Genomic DNA, 16,452 nt, shown 5'->3' on the forward strand with positions numbered 1-16,452 from the left:
CAGGGTTTGTTGCCTATGTGAAAGCCGCTCAATGTTAAAGAGGCAAAAGCTCCCGGGGACGAGGTTGTGCACATTAGCTTTTTTTAGTTCTGCAAAGATGATGGATCGAGTGGGACTTAAACCCACGACTTCTCTTGCTTTACCGGTTGCTTTACTGATTGCGCTATCGATCCGATACCATCTTACTGTCACACATAGCAGACGAGGCGAGGTAAAAAGTCGTAAAATATTTTGTTACTGGATATTATTCTTTAAAAATCACAACAAATTCCTATCACAATAAAACACTTTGGCAAATAAAAAATAAATACTTAACAATAATAAATAATATTTATAAATAATTTATTAGTGATTTAAAGGTAAGAATTAATTGAGTTGCATAGCAACAAAACTGCCATGATTCTCAATGCTAAATCAGGGCCGGCTACACGGCTTTTAAAGTTAAGGGGCGGTAAAATGGCGCCTATCATGGTTAGGCGTCGAAAAACTGGTTTTCAGATCCTCCAAAATTGCATCAAATTGATTCAATTTAGGTGCTTTTTCCACTTTAAATGCAATTCTTTATTATTTACAAAAATCTACTGAAATCTTTGCATTTTAGCAAAAGAATTAAGGGTCTTCATTTACAGGGTCATCGCTGACCCTGTAAATGTTTTTAAAAATTACCTATTTAACTGATTTTAAAAGTGAAAACTTGTTCGTGGTTAGACAAAAACATCATCTATTACATGTCACGAATAAATGGTGACTACTTCATGTCCACCACCACGAACCAGAAACACCCTCTGCAAACCTTCCGTTAATACCTCAATGAATTCCATATCTAGTTTTGTGTTAAGGCTACACGACTACAAGATTAAATTAAAATTTCACATGTAAATGAATTTCAATCCTTACGAAGTAACCTTACCCGCAGTCAAATTTGCTTCTCAGCAACATTGCGCTTTCTGTCAATGTTAGCCTTTATGCTGCAAGTGGTGTGACAAATAGAAAGAAAAAAGAAGTAGCAGGGGTGGGGTAGAAAAGTATATATAGTGAAGTGTATAGTAAAGTAATAATGAACTGAAATACTTTTGGTAGGCACACAAGGCATTTTTTTGTGATCTGCGTTTGAGTACAGAAGAAGTAACAAAGTGAAATCCAGACAGCTTGTGCGTTAACCCTATTCGGTCCGGGGGGGGCGGATTCCGCCCCCCCTGACGGTTTTTTTTTAATAACTCCTGATTACTTTGTTATATGGCTATGATACTTACTGAGTTTCAACATTTATTTATTAGACACCAGCATGCCAATTTTTTAGGTCCCATACCTTTCAGAGGCTTTGATATTGGCCATTACTCGAAACTACCCCTAAAAATCTCTATGAAATCCTTATAATGGGGAAAATATAATAACTCCTGTTAGGATTATCCTTAGAACTTGAAACTTGCAACACAACTTTGTTTCATCAAGAAGAATCATTTTGAATAATTTGAACACGTGACTAACCCGATTTCCCGATTTTTTTTGGATTTTACCCGAAAATCGAAAAAAAACCGATTTTCGGGCAATTTTTGGCAATTTTTCATCCGATCCATGTAAAAACCGGAAGATATGTTAAATAACTTTTATTTAGCTTTCAGAAACTTCAAACAGAATGTAAAAATTCGCTCTAGAACAAAAGTAATTATAATTTAAGCAGATAGTGGCATTTTTAACAATTTTCAAGCTTTTGATGACGTCACAGAAAATGTGCAAACGCAAGCAAATTTTTATTGGCGCCATTTTGTTCCTTTTATGACGTACTATAAGTGTGCCAAGTTTGATTCAATTTGAACAACCCTATGAAAAGTTATTAAGGGGGGGGGGGGCGGAATCCGCCCCCCCCCCCCCCCCCCCGGTCATAGTATGTTCGAAAAACCCCGGACCGAATAGGGTTAAGCTCCTGGGTTATTCTTTTTTAAAAAAAGCGAATGGAACGCCAACTATCAAAATGTCAAACGAATAATTTTGTCTCACAAATTATTACAACCTGCAGTCAAGTGTTTGCACCGTCTATGCAGAAAAAAGTGGCTAAAAAAGAAGAATTTTCAAAAAAAATGGACAAAAATGACATTTTCTCTAGGTAAATAATTTTGTGCGACATTTTTTTGGCCCATTAAGTATAGCTTTTCGGCTTTCTCAAACTGAGCACAATTTGTAAGATTTATAGTTAAGAAGAATTGCACACAAGAGAAAGCCATATGAACAGGAGACACTATAAAATTCATATCATATAAAAGTATTTTTGGTGAAAAGGATACAAATAAATTCTTTAATACCGTGTCTAGGTGGTTTTGGTAAGTTAATCATCACTAAACGAGATGTCGATGATTTCTCTAACACGAGTTTGTTAATTTTGACAGCTGTGTCCATCTTCCGCACATTGTCTTCGTTACTAAATGAAGAAAAAGTGAAATAAAAATCACGCCTTATTTTACCATATTTGCGCCAGGAAAAAATGTTCAAACAATCTTGCAAAACTTCACAAGTTTTCAAAGCTTTTAAAACATATAGACAATAAGTCTAACCCGACTTCAACGTCGTCCCCAGGGCTTTTTTCTCTTATTGACAATGTCTCGCAGTCTGAGATTGTCAAAAAGAGAAAAAGAGTCCTTGGGACGAGGTTGATCCGACTTGGCATTATGTAACGCCCCCAACGCCCCTAACTCTTTAATATCGTAATTATTTCTCTTATATACTGCACCTTTTTTACTTGATGAAATTTAACTAGGATTTAAAAACAAAACGCTGATTCAGCCCCTGTCTCACATGGGGTGAATCAGCAAAATTTCAGCATTTCATCTTATTCACAATGGTGTTCTTATGTTTAATCTCGCTAACAGTAGTACCTTATATTATTGTCAAGAATATTTAAACTTTTATGTAACCATAAACCATTTTCCAATAGCGGTAGTCATTTTGAGTTTCAACTTTCAAACCCTACGTTCTCGGCAGGGGTCCAAACTTTAATTAACTCCACTCATGGTAAAATCCATAATGGCTACTGCAATTGGAAAATGATCTATTTGTTTTCAAGAAATGACCAAAAGCTTTTGTTCACAAGTAAAGATAAATCAAACACACGGTAAATTTGGCGTATCACTGGCAGATGCAGCAGCAGCATTTTCACGAATGGAATCAACATGTTCTGTTCCATTATGCGGCTGATGTCTCGGACGATGACCTTTATCAAATATGAGCTGTGCCTGAAAAAACAAAAATCGATACATTTTATGTAAGTACTATTATTGGCATGAAATTGTAAGAAATAACAAACCCAATGATGGCATGTTGTGTATCTCTGAAAATCTAAGGTGTGGGAACATTATATTTTTTCTTTATAAATCTACATATACAAAATGATAGCTGCGAGTAGCCCGTCAGTAATTTATCGCATTTCGTGTTTCCGTAACACAGACAGAATCCGGCTATTATTAATATAGAGATTAAGGTTTTGGAAATTTAAGGTTTGCTTAGGAGTAACAGCCAGACTTTAAAGTCCCCAAATACATGATTTAATATATGTTTGAGTTTTTTCTCAAATTTTTTAGGTTTCTATTATTTATTTGTTTATGATCATTTTGACTTTTTCGTACCTCTTTTTTGCTTTCACTCCGTGACAATTTCATTTTATTGACCATCTGTTTTCTTTCTTCTGCTTTGAGTGTCCTCTCATATGTGTAAGCTGATATGTCGCTGTCGTTCTGTGTGTGAAAGAGGAAGAAAAAAAAGACGAAGAGCATGTTGAGTACAAGAATAGTGAAGCACAATATTGATAAAAAAAGTTGAGGCTTATATTTACCAGTTCAATAACTTCTATCTCAGCATGTATTCGTAAGTTATATATCAAACTTGAAAGATCTTTTTTAATTTGAATGCTGTTGTCATTGATTTCTTAGTTTTCGTCAAAAAATTTTCAAGATACGATATCATCAAAAAACTAAAACTTTCGCAACGACAACAACGACAACGAAACGATGACAACAAAACGTCGACAACGAAACAACGACCACGAAACGACGACCACGAAACGACGACAACTTCGTCAACAAGCACAACGAACACAAACAACAACAACAAACAACAACTAAAAAAGGCAACTATTCAAAAGGATACGAGCCACTGTGAATAACCTCAGGTTGCATTTTCTCCACACTTTATGTTGTCTCAGTAGAAACATCATCAACAACATGAGTCCGCCATCATGGACTATCCACCAAATATCAATGTTTCCTTCTTCACGACAAGTGAGGTCTGGGAACAAGTCAGCATTTTTTACTACAACCAGTGCTCGTTTCATTTGCGACGTCATTCTTACAGAATCTGATAAAAAATATTATTTGAAAGTTTCATGGAAGAATCACTAGACTAACAATCTTTTAATGCTGTTAGTGGGTAATGGTAACGAGAATCATTAAAAAGGTCTTCTTTGTGTATCATACTTACGGATAAATGACTGCCATCTTGGATTGTTTTTCCAATCATGTGGCCATGATACCATAACAGTGTTAGGTTTCAACCCTCCTAAACCTGTTGCTTGGATTCTAAAATTGCGGAAAAAGAGATTTCAAAAGTGACAAAAAACACTTCGTATTGCTCCACAACGAAACTGAAGTGTGATTTCGCGTGCATTTATTTCCACACAAGACCATTTCAACTAACATATATATTCTACATTTTACTTTTAATGAATGAAAAAAAAAAGGTTTATGTTATAACATATGTTTATTTAAAACATTGCCGTTTCACGCAGATAGGTTTTTGCGCGCACTTTTATTCTTTCTAAACGTAGTACATTTCGTGAACACATCTAGTTACGATTTCTAATTGTACTTATTTTTGCGCACTCCTACTTACGCTTTCTAACTGTACAAGTTTTCGCGCAAACTTCTCTTCACGCTTTCCTACTGTACTACATTTCGCGCACAAGTCTAGCTATGCTTTTTAACTGTACTAGTTTTCACGCACACCTCTATTTACGATTTCTAACTGTACTAGTTTTCACGCACACCTCTATTTACGATTTCTAACTGTACTAGTTTTCACGCACACCTCTGTTTACGATTTTTAACTGTACTAGTTTTCGCGCAATACGGAAAAAATTTTTACGTATATAAACTACTACAAACATAGCATTGTTAAAGATATTCTTTATTTGTTCAGTGAAGATTGTTGATCTTTTGTTTTACCATATGTATGTATCCTAGTTGTATTTTCAGTTCCTTATTTCAGTGAGTTTCATTTTTTAATCTTTTTATTATACTTGCACACCTTTGTCGCAAGGGATTTTTGCCTTTTTGATATCCCTTTCTTTTAAAAGGCAAAACACCCTGGGGACGAGGGGGATACTTACAAGCAAGCCATACCATCCATTAAATGTGGTGACGCCACAACAGTATGAAATCCTTTCACCTTCATCTGCTCCATTTCATCCTTGATTTCCTGTCAGCAAAAACATCCACGTTATTTGGAATGGAGCATGTTGCACAATATGCAATGATCGAAATGATCGAACGAATTCTCACCTCCTCTAGTTCATCCACTTCTAAAGTTGATTCCAAATAACTTATTTCAGCAACTGCACCGACCACGGTTAGTCCTCGACCTAATTAATAAACAATCAATGTATTTCTACTCACTCTTGTGATTCACCTTGGTGAATATAAAGCTACTTTTATCATCGGGTTAATTTTAACAAAGGCTTTAATAAGGGTATCTAAACCTTTAAAGTTCTCGTTTCCAACACCTCGAGCCTTAGTAATAAAAAAATTTGGAATCGTCCATTCCTCCCCTACGGTTAGTATTGTTATGGAGGTGTCCCACTATGTCCTCTGACAATCACCACAGAGTGTAATATTCAATATTGATTCAATAAAAATATAGTTGCACAAGAAAGACAGCCAAGCATACCTGTTTTAAGTTGACTTGCGATGGAGATCAGCTTTTTACTTTCATCACACAAACGGTGTGCAAACTGTCCTGTACCACACAACACAAGAAGTTGAGGCCTGGGAACAAAGTTGTAAAAACAATTATATTACTGTGTATAACTTTTTTTTATTCATATCTGTCTTTTAATAAAGTTTAATAGAGTTTTTATTGCATAAATTTTTGAACTGAAATAAAAATATTTCTGCGGTCGATTCTTTAATTGACAGACACCTTTTGGTGCAATCACATTCTTTGAATTCTTTTTTAGCTGATGAAATAATATACATGAAAAAAAGAAGAAACAAAGAATGAAATATAAAAACAAGCTGAAGATAAAAACTGATATTGGAAAACATGATATTGAAATGAAAATTATATGCATTACGGGATCTTAGTGAAAATTCCTGACCTTATCCTGACATTTCATAAAAAAGACTGGATTTTCCTCATGTTTTTCCGACATTTTGACTATACAAAATTCCGGACAATCTCCGACAAGTGTAGAAAAAGAAAAAATATGTTTAAGCCGACATAACTTTTTATTTTAAATTTTGAACAGAACTCTGTTTGCTATTTCAGATGTTAAGCCATGTGAAAAATATGATAAAAAATGTTTACAGTAGAACGCTTTTATTTTTTTCCCTCACCACCAAAGAAAAAGAGTGTCTGAAAGCAAATTTCAACATGTACAGCGGACACTCCAATAAGTTGTCCGCTAACTACAGTGCCCGCTAATTGTAGCCGTTTTCTAGAGATACTTTTCAAAGGTTTGACTGTGATTTTGTCAATGCGGTCACATTTTCCCGTTTATTAGATATGTAGGCTTTTTGGAGTGTTCGTTAATTAGAGAGTCGACTGTAGCTATTTGTATCTGTATTTGATTAATCGGGTGAATCCTCACCAGGCAAAAATTAAATGGAAAAATACCTTGAGGTTGATAAGAAAATGAATGGTTAGTAATAATAATTTTGCATAGAAAATATTTTTTTTTTGTTTTTTGAATTTCAACGACCATTCCTTTCTATTATTTTTGTGTTTCATTGTTTTACTCTTAACATTCATTATTCGGCAATAACGAGAGGAAATGCCCTAGCTAAAAGAAATGCACTCTTCTTATAGGCATAGTGTGGGTCTTTGTTCATTATGGTTTACTTGTGATTATTTTTGAGACCTTGTTTTTTCTCTACTTTTTAGAAAACCTCACTGGTGTTTTTATACAAAATTTCATTTAATTTACCTCCAATTTTTAGTGTGCACGTGTGTACCTTGAAGACGAAGCAGACCAAATCGAGCCGCACTCAACGCCAATCCACTCAGCCCATCTCCCCACTCCTTTTGTGCTCTAAATTAAGTAGAATCACAAGCAATGAAGGATTTTTTGCGACATAGAAGAACCAGTTATATAACATTAAAAAAAGAGAAAGAGTCAGTCAATTTTTACTTCGTCAGAATTATAAAATACCCCCGGGTATCTCGTCCCCTAGTTGCCTTTATGACACTCTGAAGGGGGCAGACGACGAAAAACGAAAGAGTCAGCCAACTGGCAGTATACTAGACGAACGTAGAAAGAAGAAAAATAAAAAATATAATCTCTAAAGTACTAACCCTTGATATTCAATATATTTGTATAAAAATCCTGCTAAGAATATAGCCACTAGCGCATAGTACCAGCTTGATATTATCATAAGGGCAAAGCACAAGCATACACCAAGTACTGACAACAACCTAAAATAAATTATGCGTGTCATAAATTAAATACAAGCTCTTATATGTGTGAAAGATACTTTATAATTATCTATAAAAAAACAAACAGAAATGATACCAGTGATAAAATCGGAATCGTGGTCTCCAGTTGGGTAATCGAAGCAATGATTGTAGAGCGCATGCAAAGTTCACGAACCCGTAACACATCAAAAAGAACCTAAAAAAGATCATTAATCGTAGTAGACTCCCTATCTTGAACATGTCCCAATTTTGAACAAATATTTTTTACTTTCCTCGGATTTATATTTACATTTTCTCAATCTTAAATTTTTGCTATCTAAACCAAAATATAAAATTCATCTTTGCTCACTTAATACTCCTGTTGTTTTGGGTTGTCAGTCATGCGTTTAGGCGGGATTTTTGTTATTTTACACGGACAAGAAATTAATATTTACAGCTCTCTCTAGCTTTTAATCCATGACGTAGTCGAAAACGTTACGCACGGAGCAAACATCCAACCTATAATGATCCCAGCCTCGTTCCTTTTAAGACTATTTATCTCTTCTCGCTGCGCCGATATGAAAATACAAGGAGATTTGGGAACAAGGTTGCACCTACTCTGTTCCTTACTTTGTGTCAACATTTAATGCGGGAAAAAAGAACTACGTAGAATCTGTTTGGCTCACAGTTTTTGCGTCGTAGCAATTACGACATTATCACGTGATCAGACTGTGCCAATCACTCCAGATGAAAATAAAACACGTGAGGTTTCTTACATGGTTATGATTGGTGCTACCGAATCGAGGTTGGCGATAAGAACTCCAATTTCAGATATAAATAAAGTAATAAGTAGCGCTCTCTTCGGTTCACCATCTTTTGAAACTGTTGAAAAGACACGAAGGAATGGAATAATACCATCATTGGATATCGCTTGAAGAAGTCGTGGTGCTCTACAAGAAAAATATATAGTGAAACCTTCCTATAGAGGATAGCCTTTATAGCGGACAGTTTCCTAGAACGGGTACTCTTCTCAGAAACGGATAAAATGACAGTCAAATTCTTATAATAAAACCAATATATAGCGAGCACCTCGTCATAGCGGACTTCTATGTCACAATCTACATTACCACATAAAACAATCTATACTAATAGTTAAATAAAACGTGTGTTAATGTTTCTTAAAATTTTAAAGTTTCACGCAAAGTCTTCAGCTTATCTAACTCCCAAAATCAGGCTCCTGTCGAATTCACTATACCCTAATATCCCAGAGCAGGTTTTTCAAGCAAGTCATTTTGGAAAGAACTTCTTTGCATACAACGGACATTTTTTTGATGTCCCGATGGTGTTCGATGGAGAGAGGGTTTCACTGTATCGTTATATCTGACGAGTATAACAATAAAAATAAGTCCAATAGAAATGGTTTGAAACAAGATTTCAAGAGATTTTCAAAATGGCGGATAACATTTGTTTAACAATAACACATTTTGCGACAAAATATTTCTGATTTCTTTTTTATCCTTTTATTAAGCGATCCGCCCCTGTTGCAAATTTTTAAAAAGATTCAAAACCGACCTGAGAAATACGTGTACGTAAATCTCTTTTAAAAAAAGGAATTCAAGTAGACCATACCCTGTCAGACTTTGCAGACCAGCTCCAATTGTGGATAACAAAGAACCAATTAAAATCACCCATTCGTTTGGCCATGCAAGTTTCGATACAATCATGGCGCCACCTATACTATCTCCAAATCTAAACAAATGAAAAGTGGAAAACAAAATAAACAAATAAATAAAAAAAAGGTAAGAGTTGGAGCGGGAAAAATAATGACGCGAAATTTATTGATTTAAAAAATAGAATGTGTAAAGAGCAATAAAGCAAAAAATTAATACGCGCGAAATTATATTTTTAGAATTTTGGATAGAAGTGCACGGACATTAATTTAAGTAAGACATTTTCTCGAAATTTTTTTCAGATTGACTTTTGGAAGAATCACTTGTCTCTTAATACGTCACTGTTTACAGTCGCTCCAAGAAATAAGACAGAAAGTAAATCTGTATTCACTGGAGTTAAAGAAGCAAGTTTTGAATGTTAACTACAGGAAACACAGAACCTTCAGTGAGTATTTCTTAATCGTGAGTTGTAGTTACGTATAGCTGATGTACATTAAAAATGTCTGCATATATAACAAGTGTCGATTGAGTGGCTTTTTTCTGACATGACTGTTGTAACGCGACAACATCGATGGGGAGAACATCTATGATGGAGAGTTGTATATATGGAAGGGTTATTAGTTAAAGAGAGTTAGTTGTTGTATGATACGCAAATGCGTACTCGAAATATAATCTCATGTTAGACTAAGTTCGACTTAACGGGAGCTTCGTCTAATTCGAACATTCGTTGAGTTGAACTATTTTCCTCGGTCTCTTGGAGGTTCGAGCACTGGAAATTAACTGTATTTATTTTCATTCTTGCAAAGCAAAGAAATTTTAAATTTTTACAATGTATAATAAAAAAAATCCCTAAAAAATTATCATTGCGAAAAAGTTTAAATAATCGTCCGGAATGGTGTTTATCACATGATCAATTTATCATGGACTTCCCCAGAAGAATTTCTTTAACCGAGTGAGTTGGCGTATTTTTATTGATGGTCAGTGAGCATGACAACCAACCAGATTTCTTTATTTTGTTTCTTAGTTCTGTCTGACCATGGAGGTAGAAGAAAGTAGAAATCTACCTCCATAGTCTGACTTATTGGTAGACGTTTGTATATTTAGATATCATTTAGTATAAAAGGATACAAAGAGTAGATGTTGTCAAAATGGCAGCTATTGTACCACGTGGGATCGAGTATTGTGCGTTTTGAAGATTCCCTGAACGATTCGAACCAGCCATTATACCTGAAAGTGGAAAGCGGTATACGAAACAAAAAAATATCTACAGCAGATCAAAGGAGATTTATTTATCAAGCAAGATTGATTTAACCGTGTTTGTACTTGCTTATGTAAAAGAACGAATTCTGGAATCTATACCTTGTGGCAAAGCGATACTAAATCATAATTTAGAATTTTGTAAGTAGACTTACCGGTAACAGACGGAAAGAAGATAGCCAGCAAAGTGGTAAATGAAGTTGTCATATCAGCAACTACTTCACCACTGAAGCCTTCCCTTCCTCTCGTTATGTCTCCACTCCCTCTGTAGTAACTGGGTACGTTGTCTGTAAGTAATATTTAAGAGGGAAGATAATCCAATCAACATCTTTTTAATAGTAGCAGTATTCTGTGTGTTCAAAATGACTGCCCGAAGTTTTATTCCGGGTCCCCCGCAGAGTAAATAATGTGCTAACGGGCAAACCCGTGGATTTTCCACTGATCTTTATTACAATACCCGTATACGTCTGTTTGTCACGCAAAATGGTACCGCAAGTAGCTAGACGCACGCAATGCGGTATAAAAGGGACGGGCGAACCCGTGGATTTTTCTACAGGCTGCTGACTAGTTTTTCACAAAGACAATATGGGCATTACAATCTTGTCTTCCTGTATCGTTAGGCCTTACAAAAAAATCTGAAACTTACCAGAAAAAAGACCACTGGTGATGCCAGGAATTGCAGTCTTCTCATGCACACTCGACATATTGAAAAAATCAGAAGCAGATGAATCACTTTGATATAGTTGCACCAACACTGAATCATTTTTGTTGCAGGTATCATAAGATGATTGAGACAAAAGATGGTTGCCAACGTAACAAACACTAAACAAACAGCAATAAGAATGTATGAGCCAATCTCTTTAAATCCTTCTGAGTTTGCTGGTCATTCAGAATACTCACGTTAAGTTGGACGCTTAAGGGTTTGAGAAAAAGTGTCCTACTTTTAGCGGGCGTCCCACTTTACCGAATATCTTTGTTGGTAGGATTTTAATAAAATGGCTCAATTTGTGCCAGTTACAGATAGATCTTCAATTTCTTTGTAACAATTAGTCTAGAGGACTTATTAAACACAAAATAAGACACGATGATATCCGGGTTTACTTTTTATATTGCATTCAAGACTAGACAGATTTTAAAAAAGTCAAGAAAAGTTCAATTTGGTTCGTTTAAAGTTAACTGTTACTTTATGACGTAGTCCATCAAGGTGTCAATGTCATAACGTAATTGAGATGTGGTTGGTTTCTCCAAAACAGAAGCATCTTGATCATCACCTTCCTCTTATCAGGTCATTGTATTGAATGTTTTACTTAAGAGGAGTTTTTGCTTTGTGGGACCAGAAGAAAATGTACTGCTAATCTAGGGTCTGACTTAACGAGAGCATACTGGTTTAGTGAAATCCTCACTTAATTTTACCTTGGCGATGTTCTCGCATGAATCGAAAAGAAGCCAATAAAAATGGCCGCAATGGACAACAAAACACAGGCCAGGAAGAGCGAAGCACATTTGTTGACATATTTCACACCAATGAACACTAAGCCACCCATTAATACCACTAAAATACTTCCATAAACCCGCATGTTGTTCAACATGGCTGTAGATATACTGCCATCTGTGGATTGAATATCTCCAAATAGTGATAAACTTGGTGCTATGTATGTCTAAAAAAATGCAGTAAAGTAGAACTCGCTTACTAACCTGCTTACTAGGGTTTTACTTAAAAGAACCCTGAATCAGCGAGACTTAAAATACAAGGTAATTAAACTCGTGCCCAGGTTCTTAGGGGCTCTTTTGTATTGAAAAAGAACCTGAATGTAAAAAATGCAATACATAAAAAGCCCTGTGGACAAGGTTAACATTGCCTTTTCAGAAGAACAACTTTCATTTTATAATTCTTCGCTAAAAATGTTTTTCCAAAATATAATTACGTATATACATATGCACAGATCTCTACTGTGATGACATTTTGACCATTTTGTAAAAGATCAAAAAAATCCCAAATAGTTAAAATTTTTTCACACTTTCCGGACGTTTAACTTCTACAGTCTTGTTGCAAATGTAAAGAGGTAAAAAACTAGTTTTTAAGTTTTTAAGCTGCACTCACGTGTTACAAAGGCATGTCATTACAAAACGAAACTAACTCTTTCCAGGATGGAGACCAAGATAACAAAAAGTAACCTCAAAGTCTTAAATAATCTTCAAAGAAAAAGGTCATTACAGAAGTTCAAAAAAATATTTACAAAATAAAGAAAATAAATAAGCAAATACTAACCAGAAGGATTTCAACAGCTCCCAAAATATACATGGATGATGCAAACGATGTCCCCAGATAAAATAAAACGCCCACTGCACCGCCAAATTCAGGTCCCAGGCTCCTTGAGATCATAAAATAGGATCCGCCAGCTAAATGGTTTTAGCAACCTTATTTAATGAGGCATACCGGCATAAATATTTTAATAATATCCTCAAATTATTATTTTTAAATTCTTTTCTGCTGCAACATTTCCTATTCGAAGCTTTTTAATGTTTTTTAAAAGTATTTAACAGCCTCGTTCTAGATCTTTTATCTATAGGGACGATGGGACATTATACAAAATTTGAATGAAAATAAATACACATAATTTCAACATTACCAGGTACAACTCCGTTTGTTGCAATGGCACTCATTGATATTGCAGTTAGCATGGTCTAAAATTGAACGAACATTCTTAGTCATAGACCTGTAAAATATGGGGTAAATACAATGAACACAAGTGTAGCTTAGTGTTAAAGTTTGTTATCCTCTTTAAAACAAGATAGTGCCCGGGGTTAACTGGCAACGAGGTCAACATTCAAGTTTATTATAATTTTTATAGTAATAAGAAGAATGTCATATCTCCTTGGTCACACGAACTATGAAAATAGAGTAATGTCCTTACGCAACAGCAACACGTGAAAACTATGAAGAAGCTTTGCATGATGCCTGCAGTACCAACAATCCATGACAGTCGAATAAACAAGATGACACCAAGAATGTTTTGAATACACGGCAAATAAACACCAACTAGTGTCCCAAGCTTCGCTACCTTGTAAGAGAGATATTATTAACGTAAACATATATATACTTTAGGAAGTCAAATCAGTCGATGTATTTGGTGTTTTAACATATAATATCCCTGAAAGTGTTATGCGCGAGAAGAAAATTTGCGAAATTTCTAGACTTTTTAAACAAACTTTTGGAAAATTAGACTTCGCCAAATAACGAAAATATTCTGAAAAGTTATATTTGAGCAAATTAAAGGCGGGTTTCTTAGCCATTTGGCTTCAAACTCTTTGCTTAGTGAGGCAGTCTTTGAAACTTTTCGAGGAAGTGTCCCAAGACAATTTATTCTACAAATGCTATCTCAAATTGCTCAACCAGCGAATAATCACTTATGGGTGATGCATTTTCATCTTTTACTGGTTGTTTTAAATAGTGTATTGCTGTTGCTGCATTAAAGTTTTGTTTGTTTAAAACCATTTTTCACTTTTTCCCGCTTCTCAGTGAATGTTCATTTCTTTTTCGATTTGCTGACATCACGTGGGTATAAATCAATAAACCATTCTACTTTTGAATTCGATCGAATTCGACCGCCAGGAAAATTATGCAATGTTCTATTTTTAGTAACATCGAAGCGATGGACGTCAATCGATTCGACCATTTTTGTTTCAGTGGAAACCCGCCTTAAGTCCCTTCTTTAGGCATTGCTAATAATTAGAATACATACTTCTGGTTTTGACTCAACATCGCTATTGCAATCTGGAGCCGGAATTGCAGCTGAATAACTACTGACTGTACGAATAAAGTTCTGTATTTTTCCTCGTTGATTTATATCATCCTTGAAAAGAAAAAAACAATACTCTAAACTTTGCATGAAAAATACAAATCAAAGGAAAGTATCAGAATTTTTGATAAAAAACTCACAACGTATAAAGCGAGATTTCCATCATAAGAAGATAAGTCAGGTGATGGAGTCTTGAATGTTATATTTGGAGATTCCAGGCTGCTTATGCATGTGTGTTCTTTACCTAAAATTATAAGACAAAGTACTACGGCCTGTTCTTTTATTGACAATGTGACCTTTTGGATCGTGCGTTCCTCATGATGATACTGGATTTTCTGGATGCATCGAACAACAAAAAGACCGAAAATTTTAGGTTACATATAGGGTACAAAATTTCATAGCAAACTCTCCTTCTTTTTTGACTGAAAAAACCCGTGTAAGAAATGTGTGAAAAAAAACTAAAATTTTATAAAGAGATCCAAATTACTACTACTCTTTTGTGATTTAAATTTTTGGGAGAGGTGAGTGGATTAATGAAATTTATAAAAAGTATTTCGGGGATGAATATGACACCTAAAACTTGAATTTTTTAAGCAAGTTGCCTAATTTTTGTCCCAAATAGTGTAAAAACAGATGTAGACATTTAGTTTAAATAAAAAATGTAAAGAAATTAGCTAGAAAGTTAACTTTATTATTAACAAAGAAATAAATAAGATTATCCTTTACACGTTTACTTTTTCTTACCTTCGTCTTGAATATTTACATTGACTTCATGATTCGAAATAACGTCTCCTTCATTCTCTTCTTTGAATCTTTTCTTCGATTCATTTGCTTTAGTAATTTTAAATCTAGAACTGCCTCTAGCGCTCATAACTTTCGTACACTTTAAAACGCTTTAGAAAAAATATATAAACAAACTGACCATTTTGAAACTGTGTTTTGAAATTTCGCGGGGTAATCACGTGATGTAAACACAGTTCATATGCGTTCGAAACACACCATTTTAGAACGACGAAATTATATAAACTTTTACAGCACGATTCTTGTTGTCTTTTTTGATTTTTTATCGTTTTAGATTTACTAATAAGCATGTGTCTTAGAAAAATTTTATATTAAAAATTTATGCTTGACTACATTTTCTTTTTATTAATTTCTTTTCTCAACAAAACAACAGAAGGATCAGCTGACTTTCTCTCACCTGTGTTTGCGATGTTTTTTACTCAAGACATTGGGTTAACCACAATGTTTTTAAGGTTTTGTTTTTCTATAGAAAAATCTTGCGTATGATTTACGAGCCCATTCAGCCTTTTTGTAGAAAAAATTGAATCAAAACACTGACTGGCGAGTTGAAATCAATAGTATTGTAAAAGCTCCCCCTAATTTTACTTTTTGGATGAAAAATTTTAAATCCATTATCAAAACCTACATTTTCATTAAATGGAAGACGACAAAATGGCATAAAAAATATGCATGGTACTTTGTGCTGACATATCATGTTTCCATGTTGACAACTTGTTTTATTGTCACATTTCTGAAATTTCTGCATTACTTTAGCAGTGGAAATCACAGTTTATTGATAAATATCAAACATAAATAAGAAGATAAACTCGTCCTGTTTCTGCCCGTCACGTGTGTATTACCACTCATTTTGTACCCTCATATTTTTTGGCTAAAAAGGCAAAGGTATGGAAGTTACGCCTCAAAAAGTATGTAAACGAAAGAGTATTATTTTTAAATTTTGGAAAAATACTTTTTATTGGCGTATTATTGCTTCTTGCTTTTTCAAGCTAAGTTTCCACCAGTGCCATTAGGCCTATCGCACTGATTTTGCACTGACATTCCTTAGTGTGATTTTGTTATCGCACTGGTGGAAACAGCAGTGCGATAATCTATAAAGAAATTTGGACTGATGAGCTGCGAATTATCAGTGCGAAAATATAACAAGTTTTGATGTCGCACTAGTGCGATAAGAAATCTGAGAGTGCCGACTAATCTAAAATGCCTGTGGTAATATTTTTTTACAACGGATAAAATGACTTCTTTGTTTGTGACGTTTTTCGTGTGAAAGT

At 34.7% G+C, this 16,452-nt stretch overlaps 1 protein-coding gene across 1 annotated transcript; it reads right to left on the reverse strand.

Moving 5' to 3' along the window:
- Positions 1–233: 233 nt before the first annotated feature.
- LOC130614742 (solute carrier family 12 member 4-like) lies at positions 234–15,447 on the reverse strand. The gene is made up of 26 exons (XM_057436185.1): positions 15,128–15,447; positions 14,524–14,627; positions 14,327–14,437; positions 13,499–13,645; positions 13,214–13,268; positions 12,853–12,983; positions 11,997–12,241; positions 11,230–11,405; positions 10,739–10,870; positions 10,455–10,553; positions 9,650–9,707; positions 9,286–9,405; positions 8,433–8,606; positions 7,775–7,873; positions 7,558–7,677; positions 7,190–7,294; positions 5,932–6,029; positions 5,547–5,626; positions 5,375–5,463; positions 4,468–4,565; positions 4,138–4,344; positions 3,824–3,915; positions 3,618–3,725; positions 3,106–3,227; positions 2,283–2,416; positions 234–823 (listed from the first exon to the last, which is right to left on the reverse strand). The coding sequence occupies exons 1-26, from the start codon at positions 15,252–15,254 to the stop codon at positions 732–734; spliced, it is 3,123 nt and encodes a 1,040-aa protein (XP_057292168.1). The 5' UTR covers positions 15,255–15,447; the 3' UTR covers positions 234–731.
- Between the last annotated feature and the right edge of the window lie 1,005 nt (positions 15,448–16,452).

The sequence above is a fragment of the Hydractinia symbiolongicarpus genome, chromosome 11 (assembly GCF_029227915.1).
Source record: "Hydractinia symbiolongicarpus strain clone_291-10 chromosome 11, HSymV2.1, whole genome shotgun sequence".
Taxonomy (NCBI): Eukaryota; Metazoa; Cnidaria; class Hydrozoa; order Anthoathecata; family Hydractiniidae; genus Hydractinia; species Hydractinia symbiolongicarpus.

Bases quoted from the DNA above. Each gene is read 5' to 3' on its own strand.
- LOC130614742 (XM_057436185.1), bottom strand. From the start codon at position 15,254: ATGAGCGCTAGAGGCAGTTCTAGATTTAAAATTACTAAAGCAAATGAA. The intron at 14,438-14,523 runs GTGAGTTTTTTA...TTTCTTTTCAAG, and splicing joins GAAATCTCGCTTTATACGTT to GATGATATAAATCAACGAGG. The intron at 3,228-3,617 runs GTACGAAAAAGT...TTGTTTTTTCAG, and splicing joins GGAGTGAAAGCAAAAAAGAG to GCACAGCTCATATTTGATAA.